Source organism: Limulus polyphemus, unplaced genomic scaffold (genome assembly GCF_000517525.1).
Source record: "Limulus polyphemus unplaced genomic scaffold, Limulus_polyphemus-2.1.2 Scaffold149, whole genome shotgun sequence".
In the NCBI taxonomy this organism is placed as follows: Eukaryota; Metazoa; Arthropoda; class Merostomata; order Xiphosura; family Limulidae; genus Limulus; species Limulus polyphemus.
This window is the reverse complement of record NW_013665759.1, coordinates 9,738-25,741: the sequence shown is the minus strand read 5'-3', so window position 1 is coordinate 25,741 and position 16,004 is coordinate 9,738. Positions and strand designations below refer to the sequence as shown.

General features: G+C 34.5%; 1 protein-coding gene across 1 annotated transcript in view; it reads right to left on the bottom strand.

Annotated features, from left to right (window-relative positions):
* LOC106475653 (CUE domain-containing protein 2-like) overlaps positions 1-11,501 on the bottom strand; it is a 26,616-nt gene extending 15,115 nt beyond the window's left edge. Inside the window, exons 1-5 of the mRNA XM_013936335.2 lie at positions 11,428-11,501; positions 6,072-6,215; positions 4,167-4,225; positions 3,123-3,415; positions 2,604-2,863 (exon numbers count right to left, since the gene is read on the bottom strand). Coding sequence (XP_013791789.1) covers positions 2,604-2,863; positions 3,123-3,415; positions 4,167-4,225; positions 6,072-6,215; positions 11,428-11,501 — 830 coding nt within the window. The remainder of the gene's footprint in view (positions 1-2,603; positions 2,864-3,122; positions 3,416-4,166; positions 4,226-6,071; positions 6,216-11,427) is intronic.
* Positions 11,502-16,004: the final 4,503 nt, after the last annotated feature.

Sequence of the window (16,004 nt, the reverse complement as noted above, 5' to 3'; positions counted from 1 at the left end):
TAGAGGACATGAAACAAAATATTTTTTAGGTTTTATATATACTTTTGAATAACTAAAAAAATCATAAATTACTACATATATACCATAGAATTCTACTATAATTTATCAAGCTTAGTAACTAAGCTGTACTTGGGTGTAAAAAAATATGAAATTTCGAGCAGACTAAAACACAACCTACGTCAATGAAATCTTGATCCAAAAGAAAGAAATGGTGGAAGGAACATTAGAAAAACTGATAAAACCACTAAGGGTACATTCTGATCTTCCAATTGGTTATTCATGTCATATATAGAAGTGTATATAAGGGAGCATTTCCAAAAATGGAAAGAGGTGAGCAGGGTGCCACTATGTTTGATTTGTTAAGTGAGCAATATCTTAGCAAATAGAAAAGTTAAGACCTTCTTATTTTATATTCTAGCTTATCAATATCTGTAATTTGAGCTTCTAAATCGTATGAAACTATAGACTTAGTATTTTGACTTCACAAACATCTAATGTGAACCAGTGCTGCATTCAACATACCATGTGACACACAAAAATTGATGTTTATCTGTGTTTTTTTAATATTTACTTTTAAATTAACAAATTGAGTAATGTATAATTCTAAATCTGAGTTACAATCTACAGTTTGGTACAAACTAATTGAAATAAATTCATGAAATAGTAGTTCAATAAAATTTTGAATGCGAGTCAACAAATGAGATGACATGGCCTTTCACCTGTGACCTGTCTCGAAAGGGTTAAATAGATGAGAGTACTTGTAATCCAACAAGAAAAAGATTCAAAGACAGCCTAATGAGCAAGAAAAAGGAACTGATGGTAATAGACTAAATATAAATCCCATAAAATATGAAAGAAGCACAAGAAAAAACACATCAGAACACTAGCAGTGCCAAGGAAAGATGAGCCTGTGTTCACGTGCTAGAGTTCATGGGGATTACTGCACATGGAGGATGTGTTGCTCTCCTATTGGTGATGTGCTATAGTTTAATGATGATTACATCATCAGCTGATGCAATACACATTGACACATGTAGGAATGGGAGGTTTGTTGAAAGCCTCTGGCATACACAGGAAATTATATGAAAGTGTGCACAAGGTAACAGCTCTTTGTGGCAGAGATGTGAATAGCATTCCTGGACTTACATCTTTAAAGTTTGTATTCAGATACACTGATGTCTATTTTAAAGTTACAAGTTTCTGCAAAGTGCAAGTTTCGGAAATGTTTTGCAGAGAATAATTTTCAGTACAGTTAGCAAAACAAAAACAAGCTCACACTAGTGTACAAATAAAGGAAGAATCTTTATCCATATATAAAAGAAATTCTTCTCTGAACAAGCTAGCATCTAAGTTCATGATTGAGGCTACAAGCTGATGGGGTAGAAAGCAAGATTAAATCAAAATGTCTGCATAATGCAGAGATGAGATCAACAATAATCAAACTACAATACTGTAGTATTAGACCAATGTTCAGGTGTGGTATCATAAAATTATTAAATTATATATTCTTAAATTAATAATTCTCAATACACATATTCAAGGGATATATGTCTTTATCATACTAAATTGTACAAGTTTCTGTACCTCCCTTGAAATGAATATAACCTTCAATTATTGACACTAGCACACCTATGAGAAAAACTAAGAAGAATGGTTGCACCACAGTTTCTGAAGAAAGAAATATTTTGCATAGATAAAGCATTTTCCCTTTGTATTCAGTCAGAGCAAAAAGTATTAGAAATTGTAAAGCACTATAAATATGATCCCAAATTATACACTGTTAATTAAATAATTTTAAGTCACATAAAAAATAAAAGTTTGCTAAAATAGCTATAATCTTATTTTAAAGTGAATCTAAGTAGTTTTTTTAACATTGTCCAGTTCCTAATAAGCATAAAATGCAAAATGGCCAGGTATGCGAGTCAAGTGACTCAGTTACTGAGAAAATAGTGTTTTTAGTTATGCTGAATTATCCAGTGTTCCTACTAGGAAACATAGATCTTACGTGCTTAAACTGCTTATGTAGTCTCCCAATTACATGCACTGTTTATTGATGCTCTGTGCATGATGTGTTGCATTTGGTACTGTATGAGATTAACAGAATTGAGTTTAACACATCACAACATTGTCTATTGACAAAATAATGAACCTTGGTGTGAGCTAAACTAATGAGATGAAATAAAACTTAAAGGTTTTAGGCCAATGGGTACTTATATAATATGCCTTTACCTTTCTTTATTTATAACGTATTACATTTTAAAAGGTGTACAACCATTTTTATACACTGTGTATTTCTCCTGGCTTTTCATAAAACAAAAAACCTGTTATTTGAAAATGTTACTAAGATCCATCCAAGGTTTTAAAAATGTATGAATTAGTCACAAATTACAGTTACAGTGAAATGATGTACATGTAACAATAGACTTTTCAAATAGTTTATTATATAATTTAAGATTGAAACACCTTGAATGAATTATAATGTTAAAGAAATTTCAACACATCATTTTACTACTACTATTAAATACATTATAAAATAGTGAATGTGCAGAATGAAGTGATTTACAAGAAAAAAGTAGTAAAACCTCAGATGAATTGTTTTTTACCTGCTAAGAATCTGCTGTCTCAATTCTTTGTCATCCAAAATATTCTCTGTGGCTCCACGGCGAGAAGGCTTATTTTTTGAAACTTTTGGCAGAGGACCTGTCAAACTTTCATCTGTTTCTTGCCGTTGAAGAAGCAACTGTGCTGCTTTCTGGCAGTCACCATAAGAAACACTAACACAGTGTTGAATTTCCAGTGTACAAGTGTTAGGAAACATTTCTGTAAGAACTTGAATATGTTGTGATATGTCAGTTTGGTCATCCTGCAAGACATAATATTTTTGTTTGTAGGTATACAACACGTGAGACATGCAAGTTTTATTAAGAATATTTCTGAATTGTTTAGAAAATTAGTATGGATATTTAAAGTTGTCTCTACTCTTGTTTCTTCTAACTTGAAAAAGCAGCTAAGAATAAAAATTAGTATTATCATTTTATAACTATGCTCTTTGACTAAGATGGACAACTCAAAATATATTTCAAACAAACTAGCAAATACATATACAGTAGAACTTTTTTTACCATGGCATTACTGCAGAAAAAGTCTTCTTCTGACTGGCTAGAATTACTAGTGTTTCTAGATCGTGATTGGCTAGAAAAGCTGGGATAGCAGTTACTGGAGCTGCCTACTGAAGAACAACTCTGACTGGAACCACTGCTATTACGAGAATGGCAATATTTGTAATTCCCAGGAAAAACTATTGAAGATGGTATATGGTTTTCACATGGTAGTGAAATATCTTCATTTTTTCCATGTGAAAGCTCATTTTGAGTTTCAGCTGTCCAAAATTTGTGTGGAACATTCAATTTCGAGCCTAACAAATAAAATTCATGTACAATATGATATGTAAATAAAAAGTTAAGATGAATCATTTGAATAATATATTTATATATATTTCAAAAATAAAAACTGGAACATTTGACATACACTAACAAAAATGCTTAGTTTTGATTGAGAAATTGAAAGTTTCTTACTGATGTCTTATATAGAAATTGATTTTTTTTTTCAAAAGAAAAATTTTCTTACAACTTGAATAAAGCAATTATTAAAATGTTAAAAAAATCAAATCAAATGGTTTTGGCTAGTAACTTCAGCAAACCCTTTTTTAAAAAACTATAAGTTTAAGAATCATAAAACACTTGGTTTTCAAAACTTTTATTTTCTTGTACTACATGTTGTATTCACAATAACAAAAGGGGGTCATTGAAGTTTTTGGTTGTACCAATGAGAGTTATAAAATTTTCTAATGCATTTACAATATTAATTCTTAAAGCTGTTCTACAAACCAATCTGATACAAGAGTTCCACATACCAATTTAAGGATCTCAAAAAAAATTTTTTTTTCTTGTCTGATCTCCTAAAATGTTTTAAGATTCACTTGAAATAAGATGCATAGAAATTTATCCATTTGACACAAAAAAAATAATTACCACAACTAAATTATTATTTTAACATACTTCTATTTACTTCTGATATACTATAACAAATGCATATTACCACATTTATTACTTGGAGTTCAGTAACACCTAAAAAAAGCTTTAATAATCTAGAAAAACTGCTCAGACCTTTGCCTGAAGATGCCAGTTTTCTTGCAAACTCAAACATCCACTCACAAATGGCTGCACTGTAATAAAGATAAAACACTATTACATCAATAATCTCAATACATCTAGGTACGTTAAGCTTTGTTTCAAGGGGAAAAAATAACAATTGTAGGAACACTTAACTTTCATGTATAGAGAATTATGAAAACATCATTAATATAATTTTGATTAAAGTTGTTTGCTCCATCATGATCAAGATTAAATAGAGCTTTTCTTTTAAAACAAGTCTTATAGAATTTTTTTTTTAATAGAAAAAAAAGAAATGTATTTCAGGTGGCACGTGACACATATACCTCCCTCCCCAGTTATGCACCTATGTTGATAACGAATTTTTCATTAAAAAAAAAGAAAAGGATTCTTTGCTAATTCTATTCAATAAAACAAAATTTTAAATCTTTATGGTCTTTACTAGTCAAAATGTTGAGAAATGATTCTCTTCATAATCCATTTAACAAATAACAATGCAAGGTCAAATGGCAACGTATACAAAATTTTATTAGTGTAAAAATGTACGTTCATACGATAAAATTAAAAAAAAAGGAAATAAGTGGATTTTTTACATATCAATATCCATGAAAAAAACATTCAGAATAACAATATTACAATTTTATTAACGTTTTACCAAATGTAAGAAAAATGTTTTTTTATTAAGTCTAATTAAATATTTAATGTAGATTTCACATATGCATTTTTTAATTTATTCTGTTTCCTGGATATTTGTGAAAAGCTATTTTAGGGCTGTCTGTGTTAGCCACCTCTAATATAGAACTGATAGACTAGAGGGAACAGAGCTAGTTAACAGTACTAACCTCTACCTCTTTAGAGTGTCTCATCTAATTGAAAACTGGATTTTCACTGTCACTCTTATAATATACCTACAGCCCCAAAGTGTGGAGCGCAATTTGTTTTTTTCAGTAACGGAACATGAATGATGGACCCACAGATCTAAAGTCTGGCACACTAATCAGGCCATGCTGAGCCCCTTTTTTCATTTATAATTTAGTTGTTTATGCTACTAGTAAAGCAATGCACTGATGATAGATATATAATTAAAACCTTCTACATTTTTTTTCTTTTGATAAGAATTGCATATTAGTAGAGTAAAATTAAGTACCTGTAAATGACTTTCATTCTGGCATTACCTGCATGACACTAATATTGAAAAAGCAGCAAATGGACACAGTTTCAAGAAAAAGGCATTTAGGTTTTCAACTAACTCAAAATTTCAATTCTAATTTCCAGAAGTTTTACTAATTTTTAGAATTTAATAGTTGTAATAATGCATTCACATAAGCATAAATAAAACACATACCAGTTATGACTGAAATTAGTAACAGACTGCAGCTACCTTAATTCTCATGATAGCAAGTAATTAAAGGTTGATAAACCACTAAAACCATAAATAAGAATGGATTATTTTAATTATGATATTCTATTACATCTACCCATATGAATAAAAAGCTTATGCACAAGCAGACACGGCCATTTTATGACAAATAATAACCTAAATTATGTTGGATATAAAAACTTACAATATATGATTTATTATAAACATGTTTTTCTATGAGAAAAAATTCAGTCTCATTAGGAAAGGATCAACATCTGATTAAAGAGTGATCATCTAAAGTTGCTAGGTCATCCATTCATCAACCAGACTTTGGTCTCTGCATAACTTTGAACTGCATGTTACAATTAGGTTAGAAATTATTCATTTTCATTTTGTCAAGAACAAAGAAAATCATGAACTAAGTTTGGTGTAAATTAGTGTTTGTAGGGTATTACCTATTAGATGATTTATCACTAAATGACTCCACATGTATGTATTGCTCTGTTTAAAAGTAGAAATATTTCTCTCCTTTATTATACCTGTTAATTGAACTAAATGCTGGAATATATGCAGCCATCATCTCAATGAACTGATCCACATCAAAAGCATCAGCCACTGCATCAGAATTTCCTAAAGACTGCAGTATACTTACTACATAACTGAGGATAATTTCATCTATGATCCTAAAAAAAAACACAAAAGTAGACTGTGATGACCACATAACACATATAAAGTAGATAAAATACACTAAATTAACAGTATATTAGAATCTGTAAATATTTCTATTTTTTTCTCAATCTACTAAATGTATTCTTACATATTTATTACACTTCTCGTTTGACAATTACTGTATAATTTACTTCACATTCTGCTAAAAAACTGCAAGATTATTTTAAATAACGTTTAATCATAAGCAAACCAAGGTAGTCTAGAATAAGGATCAGAATAATACTTGTTACAAAGCTTAAAGTTACATAAGTGACAATTTGTATTGACAAACATAGAAAAGATTTTTAGAAAACAGAAACATTTTAGTTATGCTGGGTAAAAAATGTTTCCTTAACAGACCATTCTATAAACTTGAATGAGTTTAGGATTGGAATATTGATAAATTAATAGATTTCATCTTGAAATCATCTTCTGACTCTTAATAATATCATATTATTAAACAGCTGTTACAGGTATTACATCTAAAAATTTTGAAATTTATTCAAAAACAAAGTCTGAAAAATCTCCACTTTGTCAGGTTATTTTACTAGATTGCTATTTAGCTGTAATAAGTATGCTCTTGTTAATGGTTTATTCCACATCCTTGTTTGTTGTTATCTAAACATACAAACTATTCTTGTATCACCTCAAGTAGTCGTGGACAATATTAATGGTGTTTATGAAATGGTTTATTTTGTAAAGGTTTGTTGGTGCTTTTCTGTACTTAGTATTCATTCCCCAAGTCTACTGATACTTTCAATTCTTGACTATACATGAGAAAGCTGAAGTGTAGTGTGTGTTCTCATCAGTAGAAGTGGCAGATCTGGATTCCACATATTCCATCTCATACATATAAACATGACCAACAGGTTTAGCACAGTCCTGTTGCAATGTTCTATCATTACAATTAAGAAGTAATGAGGGCTTCTGCCATTTTGTTTTTTTATATTCTCCAGATGTTATAATTTGTAGTAAATGACACAAGCTCAAATTTTCCTCTTTAATTACAATGAAGCTCCATTAGACAAACTCACCAATCAATAACTGTAAGAGCGTTTCAGCTTCTTGGTCGGTACAGTTTCAGTATCTGGTTATTTAATAAAATAATTTGTCTTTGTCTAAATGTATCCTTTATTATTTGACTATAATAATGCACTTTTTACAATGTTCACAGAACACCAAAGTTAACATTTTCCTAAAAAAAAATTAATTTCCAACAGATACTTACCCCCTCTCACAATATAGCTTTACTTGATTGGTACTGCTCTCTATTGGTGCAACTTTTCAATGCTCAGCACTAGTCGCCCACCTCCTGCTTCTGCTTATCCAAATGCAAATGATCATGCATCAGCTCTCCACCAAGAGGAGTGTGACACAACTCCTATTATAAGTGGGAAGTGCAAGAGGTGGTAAGTATCTGTTGGAATTACATTTTCAGTGTAGGAAAATGCTAACTTCTGGTACAATATCTTAACTCTTCTCACAAAATAGCTGGTGAAAAAAATTATCCCCCTTTAGGAAGTGCTCAAAAATAGACCTCAGCAGGAGACTGCACCACATCTGATCCAGGTATATTCTTCCTTCTTTTATGACTGTGTCACAAACATAAAAGGTGGAAAAACATGAAGAAATCACAGAATATGTATGACCGATTAATGGGACCCCTTGGTGTCATGTGGCTATGGTGTGACAGACCATAGTAGTAGTTTGACCTTGTCCAACACCAGGCAGTATCTGGAATGGTACATCAGATCCGCAGTAGGTAGAGGATCACCTATCTCTTCACCTGGAAGTAAGAATTGGTAGAGAAGACAAGCTTCTGTACCAAAATCCACCTCCACTTGCACATGTTTCCAGTAGTACCAATATCAAATCCGCTGGGAATCGACATCCAGTGGATAGTAGAAAGGTTGAAAGCATCGGCAGGATAACATCTCCGGTCAAAACCTGGCGACAGTTGGTATGGTACTTCCAGTCCACAGTAGGAGGAAGATACCCGGCTGTGTACAAGCAGGAAAATGTGCTATGTCCAGCTACAACCGACACCAGATTTGCCGGGAACTGACATCCAGCGGACAGTAGGAAGAGGGATCATAAACCTGCAGTGCATCTCCAGTCCAAAACCTTGTGTGAGTGGGCAATTGTCACCCAGTCTGCAGTAGGAGAAGGGATACTGGCCAGCACACATGAGGACTTATTTAGCTGGACCATATCCAACTAATGCCGGACCCATTGAAAATGTACATCCAGAAGATGGTAGGTAGGAGGAATGTCTCAGCATGAGGGGCAAACTGCAATTATATATATATATATATATATATATTCGTGATATGATGGAGTGCTTCAACCAAAACCTGGTGGCATCTGGAATTCTACATCAGGTCCGCGGTAGTAAGGTTGTCATACCATCAACATATGATTGTAATCGTGACCAGGTCATCTCCAACCAACACCAGACCCACCTGGAATGTACCTCTGGAGGATGATAGGAAGGAGGAATGCCACGGTTGAAAAAAGCAATTAGTTATATAAATAGACAGTAATATGGCATAGTGCTACAACCAAAACCTGGTGGCATCTGGAATTGTACATCAGTTCCGCTGTAGGAAGTGCTATACACCATCAATACCTGCAGAATGCCACCACTCTAGTCTCAACTGAGTGGTATGATTCATCACTGAGGAGGATAGGCCTCCATAGTCCACCAACCCAGCGGCTACGAACAGTAAGTGGTAAGGAGTCTCATACTCCACTAGAAGAATGGAGGGTAAAATGCATTGGAGAGTCCAGAGGACCACATCACAAGAGACAGTGCAACGTATAACTGTGAAACCCTATTTTGAAAAGCAGAGCTACCACATTGATGGAGTCGATCAACCCAAACCTTACAGCATCTGGAATTGTACATCAGGTCCACAGTAGGAAGAGTCTCAATGCCGTGGAGCATCAGAGATGTGTAGCAATCTTTGCTTTACTTCTGTTACTCCATAAATGTATGGTCTGGGACAAACATATTTATGATGCAGAAAACCACTAGAGAGAACTACTAGCAGTCTTACAGAACACCCAATCTCAAAAGTGTGCATAACCCAATCCTGCAATGTAATTGTTTAGGCACAGATGACAATAAAATGAAGACATAACCTACATCTGGAGTTATACACAAGGTCTGAAGTAGGAAGGGTGATAACATAATTGACATCGAGCATGTTACAGGATGGTCAGTGGATATTTAAAAAAAAAAAGTATACCTGGTCAAGCACCACTTGCTAAAGAGTGAGATCCACAACAACCTAGCTAAAAAGACCCCTGAAAAAGTAAGAAAAGTTGAAAAAAGCAACCTTTCATAATTCCAAAACATTTAAATAAATAATAAAGAAAAGCTAAGTCTGTAGAGGTGATTAATGAGTGCAACTGTGAAGAGGGCACTGACAGGAGTTGTGTCATGCTCCTATTGGTGGAGAGTTGCTGCATGATCATTTGCATGTGGAGATGCTGAAGTGGGAGGTGGAAGGCTAGTGATGAGAATGTAAAATTTGTGCTGATAGAAGGCAGCACTAATCAAGAAAAGTTATTCTGTGAGAAGTTGTAAGATATAATTTTTGCTTGCCACTAGCCTTGATACTCCCACTTATCCTTACATATGTTAGTGTGAGATATCTGCATATTAACATGCAAATGATTATGCAGCAACCCTCCACCAATAAGAGTGTGACTATCCCTATCATAACTAGCACCCTCTCTAATCTTACAGCTGTTAACCATTTCAAGATTGGCTAGAACACACCAAACCACACTGGAAGCGGAAAGGATGGGTGGCAAATGTGAGAGGAGGTTAGTATCTATTGGAAATACATTTTCAGTTTAGGAAAATGTTAACTTCTGATATGATATCTTATTTCTGCTCATAAAAAGCTAGAATCCCACAATGAACAGGTGGAGGGCTGGTGAGAGGATGAACCAAAGGAGAACCATGGGTGTGAGAAAAAACTAAAAACAACACACCCATGGGAGACTGCACCACTTCTGAACCAGAGCTATACTCTTTGCCCATTAGTAATGTGTTGCCAAAAGGGCGAAAACAATTGTGAAACCCAAGAAAGTACAGAAATAAAAAGGGACCTCTCAGTGAAGAGTGGCTAGGGCACAACAGACCATAAAGGGGAGTTTGACCTCAACCAACACCTGGCGACAATTGGAATTGTACATTAGGTCCATGGTAGGAAGATGGTCCTCTATCTTTCACGTAAATAATGGGTAACAGCAGGGCATAGGAACTTCTATACTAAAAATCTGCCTCCACAGGCATGCACCTCCCACACAACCAATACTAGATCCACTGGGAACTGATATCTGGCAGACGGTAGGAAGGTGGAGAGCTCAGGTCTAAAACCAGGAGGCACTGGAAAGTTATCAACCAGTCTGCAGAAGGAAGATGGTACCCAACCGTATACTGGGGGAAATTGTGTGTCTCATCCATCTTCAACCAACACCAGATCCACCAGGAACCAACAATGAGGGGATGGTAAGATGAGGGATGGCTATATAGGGATTGCATCTCCAGTCCGAAACTTGGTGGCATTGAAATTTTATCATCCATTTCACAGTAGGAGTAAGGTAACCATCCAAATACATGTGAGGACTTATGTGGCTGATCCAGCTTCAACCAACACCAGATCCACCAGGAATCAGCATCCAGCAGATAGTAGGAAGGATGGTGCCTCAGCCGGAGAGACAAGTGCAATATATATATAGATAGGGTGGAGTGCTACATTCAATACCTGGAATTGAAAATCAGGTCCACAGTACAAAAGGGTGTCATGCCAACTACACTTGCAGAATGCCATCAATCCACTCTCAACTCAATGGTATTCAGCACACTCGGGTGGACATGCCTCCATGGTCCACAACACCAGCAGCTAGGAAAAGGTTAAATGGTAAAGACTCCTATACTCCACTAGAAGATGGAGGGATATAATGCATTGGACAGTCTGGAGGACTGCAGCACTGGAGACAGTGCAATGGGTGACTGTGGTATACTATTTTGAAAAGCAGAGCATTCACATCAACTAGAGTTAATCAACCAACACTTGTCGACATCAGGTAGGAAGAGGCTCAAATGCCATGGATCATCAAAGATTGGCAGCTATCCCTGTCCGCTTTACTCATGTTAGTCCATGAGTGTACGGTCCAGGATGAACATATTCATGAAGCAAAAGACCACAAGGTATACCTACTAGCAGTTCTGCAGAACACCCCATCTTAATGGTGAGTATAATATGTAATATGACCTGGTAATGTGTTATGACATTGAATTTTGAAAGCATAGAGAACATACTGATGGAGTTGATCAACAAACACCTGGCAGGATCTAGAACTGGACATGAAAACCGTGGTAGGAAGAGACCCAATGTTATAATAATCTAACATGGTATTTGATTACAGGTCTTACAGTGTGGACTTAGGACTAAGTACACCTGATCAGGCAAAACTTGCCACAGACTGTGATCCAAACATGTTAGAAAGGCCGCTGCAAAAAAAAAAAAAAAAAATAGGATGGAGTACTTAACACTAACAGAGAAACAGAGGAGAGCAAATTGGTGACAGGTATGTGCAGTGATCCACATACCAGCACTGATGATGTCCTCCAAGAGAAGATGGAAATGTGCAGCCAGGAACAAGGTAAAGTGATGGAATGGATGAGAAGAAACATGACAAATCTGATAATTATCAGGAGAAAGGGAAAATATGCCAGGCAAAGAAACTGGTGAATCCAACCTACAAGGATAATGGGAGAAAAGTAATAGGAGAGGTTAGGATTCCACAGAATAAACCAACAGAATTGGGAACCACAGAAGGGAGCAGTACAAGTCATATAACACTGGAGAACCCTGACCAGGCAAAGGAGGCAGTTGGGATTGGAATGGTCAGAAAGGTGGAATACAGAGGGAAGGGAAATGGGTATGACAGTAGAATTATCCTCTCCAGCAGTCAAAGTTTTGGGCATAAAGGAAAAAATCAGGAAAGGAGAACATAGAAACTAGGAAACAAAACATTATGATCAGTAACAATGAGTACATCAGAATGATGCCATCTGTATGCCAACATGAGCAGGAACAGGGAATTCAAGAAAAGGTAATTTAACAAAGACAAAGGGTTAAATGGAGGATGGAGGATCACAATGAGGTTCCAATCAGGGAGGGAAGCAGGGTGGGGAGGATGGGAAATGTAGAAGGAATGAAACAACATGGACAAGACTAGCAATGGAAAAAAAAACAAATTTGATAAATGGAAATGTGGCAAATAATGCTGCCCTATAACCCTCAACAGAGGAAACCGAAAAGGCCCCTGTCAAAAAAGGTTGTTATGGAAGGAACAGCAAGATGGGAAGAATGATAACTCCATTGGACAGACTAATAACAGTATGTGTTCCACTTACATTGGTCAACTACCAAGGATGAAGGATGGGAAACTAAGGATGATACATACTGTGAAAGTCTGGCCCTTCAGGTGAGGGACCAAACAAAAGTCCCACATGAAGACAGAGTACGAGAATTGGATGGGTGATGCACACTGAAGAGGGGCAGATGTAGGATGTTGCAGATAAAGGAAGAGAGTGACAACAAAAGAGGATGCAACAGAGGAAACCATGATGGAGCCATCCAATACAGAGCCATTAACAGATCACAACATGGAGTGGTCTGAATTATGGCAAACACACAGGGTAGGAAACAAATAGGGGGATATGTATATAGGGACCAACTTAGGCAATCCTGAATGACAGCATCGACTGCTCCCACCAAAGGATGAGGAACAGGAGACCAAAATCAGGGAAGTTGTGTATTAAGATGAGGGAGAGTGGGAGTATCAAGGCTAGTGGCAAGTGAAAATTTGCATCAAGAAAACTTTTTGTGAGAAGAGGTAAGATATCATATTGGGATTTCACATTGCAGAAAGTTTGTAGAAATTAATGTCCCTAGCAATTTTGACAGTATCATTTAAAACTGTACTTCATAGTCTCCTGTATTTTCAATTTTTACATATAATGCCCTATTCAAATTAATACTTTAAAATGCTGCTGTCTGCAAAGATGGCTTTTGTGATTCATTATTTTGTTCAATGAAATAGAGATAATATATTTAAGCTGTTTGCCTGAAGATCCTAGAAATGTATTCTGGGCCATTTACATTTATGTGTATTCTGTAAAGACACTCTTATATTGTCAGTTTCTTTCATTTTAATCTAAACATTCTTAACATTCATAATTTTTATACTTAGGTCTAAAATTTTCCACAAAGTGCACTACAATAACTTTGTCACATACAAATATCAAAAGATTAAGACAAATCTCAACATACACACTTTTTCCTGAAACCAACTCCAAAAATGTCATTTTTTCCCTATATCTAAGAAACAATACAGTATATTCACAGAGAAACTTCTTAGAGCAATTATGGCCTTAGGCTCTTCTTTGGCTGGAATTTCCTGATTATTTGCAGTTCACATCAATCCACTTTATTTCTAATAAGTATAAGAAGGAAATTTCCCAACCTTAGAAATGATGTCTGGCTGGATAATGATAACTCTGGGTTTAATGTTAATTATTAAGTGGCAAGACTTTCCTTTGGTAGTTTGACTACCATGTAGTTAAGCCTCTACAAATGTCAAGTTTCTTATTAGGAATAGAAACTTTTCATTAAACTGAAATTTGCAGTCTACAGCAAAACTAAAACAACTAGGATAGTGTACTAAAATCTCAAGATTAGTCTTACCTAATTTAAATGTTCACATAAATTAAGCTTTTTGTCAAACCAACTATCCTATTGATTTTTCTAATTCCAGAGGGAGCTGTCTGCAACCTTAACAAACTCAAACTACAGAGCAATTTGAATAAATACTTCCAAGGTAGTGATCAAACTAGGAATTAGTCTGATGTTCATACCTTAATCTTAAATGACTGAAATACATAGTAATGAATCTACTACCTCTTGGAATACATCCTCAGCATGGTTTGTGAGAATTTTCCATACTTCATTGCTCAACTACTAAAACTGACTTATGAAACTTTCTTGTGGAAAGTCATTTTGAAACAAATAAACAAACAAAGTACATATTAACCATTTATGCACTGTGTAGGGGGTTATTGACATCCCTTGTTTTTTCCCCTTTTCAGAGTAGAAATACCCAACAAGAAATAGCTTATTATATTCACAACAGATAATAATTTCTTAGCAAATATAAAATTTTGTTTTGGGATGGGATAAAACTCTTAAACAAATTGTAGAGTGCTATGTTTACAAGCAAGAGCCATCAGGTCTATGCAGAAATGCAAGTTTGAAATTGCTTTCATTTTTCTTAGCAAATTACCCTAATTTGATATTGAAATAAGATATTAATTCTCAAATATTTTTGACTTGAAAACTGTTGAAGCAGAATTGCAAATGTTTATTAAAATTTGAAATATGTAATTTAGATGTGCACTTTGCACCTGAAAGGTGCTCACCAGTTTTAACCCATTGACTGCTGATTCACCATACAGGGTATGGTCCACACCGGGCAGTTGAATGCGAGTGTGGTGTATACAGTGTATGACTCACAAAAATTTCATGTGCGTTTAAAGCAGCCACAGTCAAATGGTTAATGTTTTATGATAATATTTAGCTTTCCTGTAGTACAGTAGGGAAATGTCATATGTATCTGTCCCCTCACTTTAAAAACCACCTAAACATATATGTATTTTCTACAATCTACAATTTTTGTGTGTGTGTGTGAATGTACGTGTTGAATTGGATTGCAATGGTACCCTCCCATTGTAGAAATTAAACTGATCGGAAACTTCTGACTTCTCTTTCTCACCTTGTGATGGTTTCTATGGCTGTATCCCAAATTGTACCCTATGAGAAGTGTAGTGTACTATTCTGGTTTATGGCTATCTTTTAAGGTGTCCCAATGCTTTATGGAGCATACAAAGTGCATATCAATGCATCCCTAAAAGTATCGTTTGTTGAAGTGCAAAAGCAATGTACACTTTCAGGAAGAGATTTCATTATTTTAAACTCAAAAAATGCCACATTAAAAAAAAATATTAAATAGGATTGGTGGAAAGACTCCAGGAAGTGGGTACAAATCTGTTTTTAAATAAAATGGATAAAGTTATAACTTTCAAAAATGCTGAAATCAATTTTACTTATTTGTTTAAACATCTGTTTATATATATTAAAAGTGGTACCATTTATTGAAAAAATAAGTTTTTTAAGGGCTTCAGTTTCTCAGTACTACATTCAAAAATTACATCAATAAAGATACAATCAAACTCTCATGTACAATCCTAGTGAAAGTCATGTGCTTATCGTGAGGAGAATACTTTTATTTAAAATTATGTTCTTTTATAAAGAAATAGTTGTTGCACATATCACAGTTATTTTTCTAATTGTATGAATCTTGAATATCCAAAGTGTGAAATTTTTTATGAATTTTTGTTTGTGGTGTCATTCAATAGATAACAGGATTTTTTATTACAAGCATAGATACTGACATACACCTTACATCCATTATAGTATGATTATCAATGACAGAAAATATGCAACTGAGACTACAATATATTTACATTATTGCCTAAATATTTCCCTCAAGGAATATTTCATATTACATTAAAATACACCATCTAGCTAAAATATTAGAAACCTCTATCTATATAATAGACTGTTCCTCATTTCATGTTTATACAAAGTAGATTATTAATGTATTAAGAAATATAAAAGCAT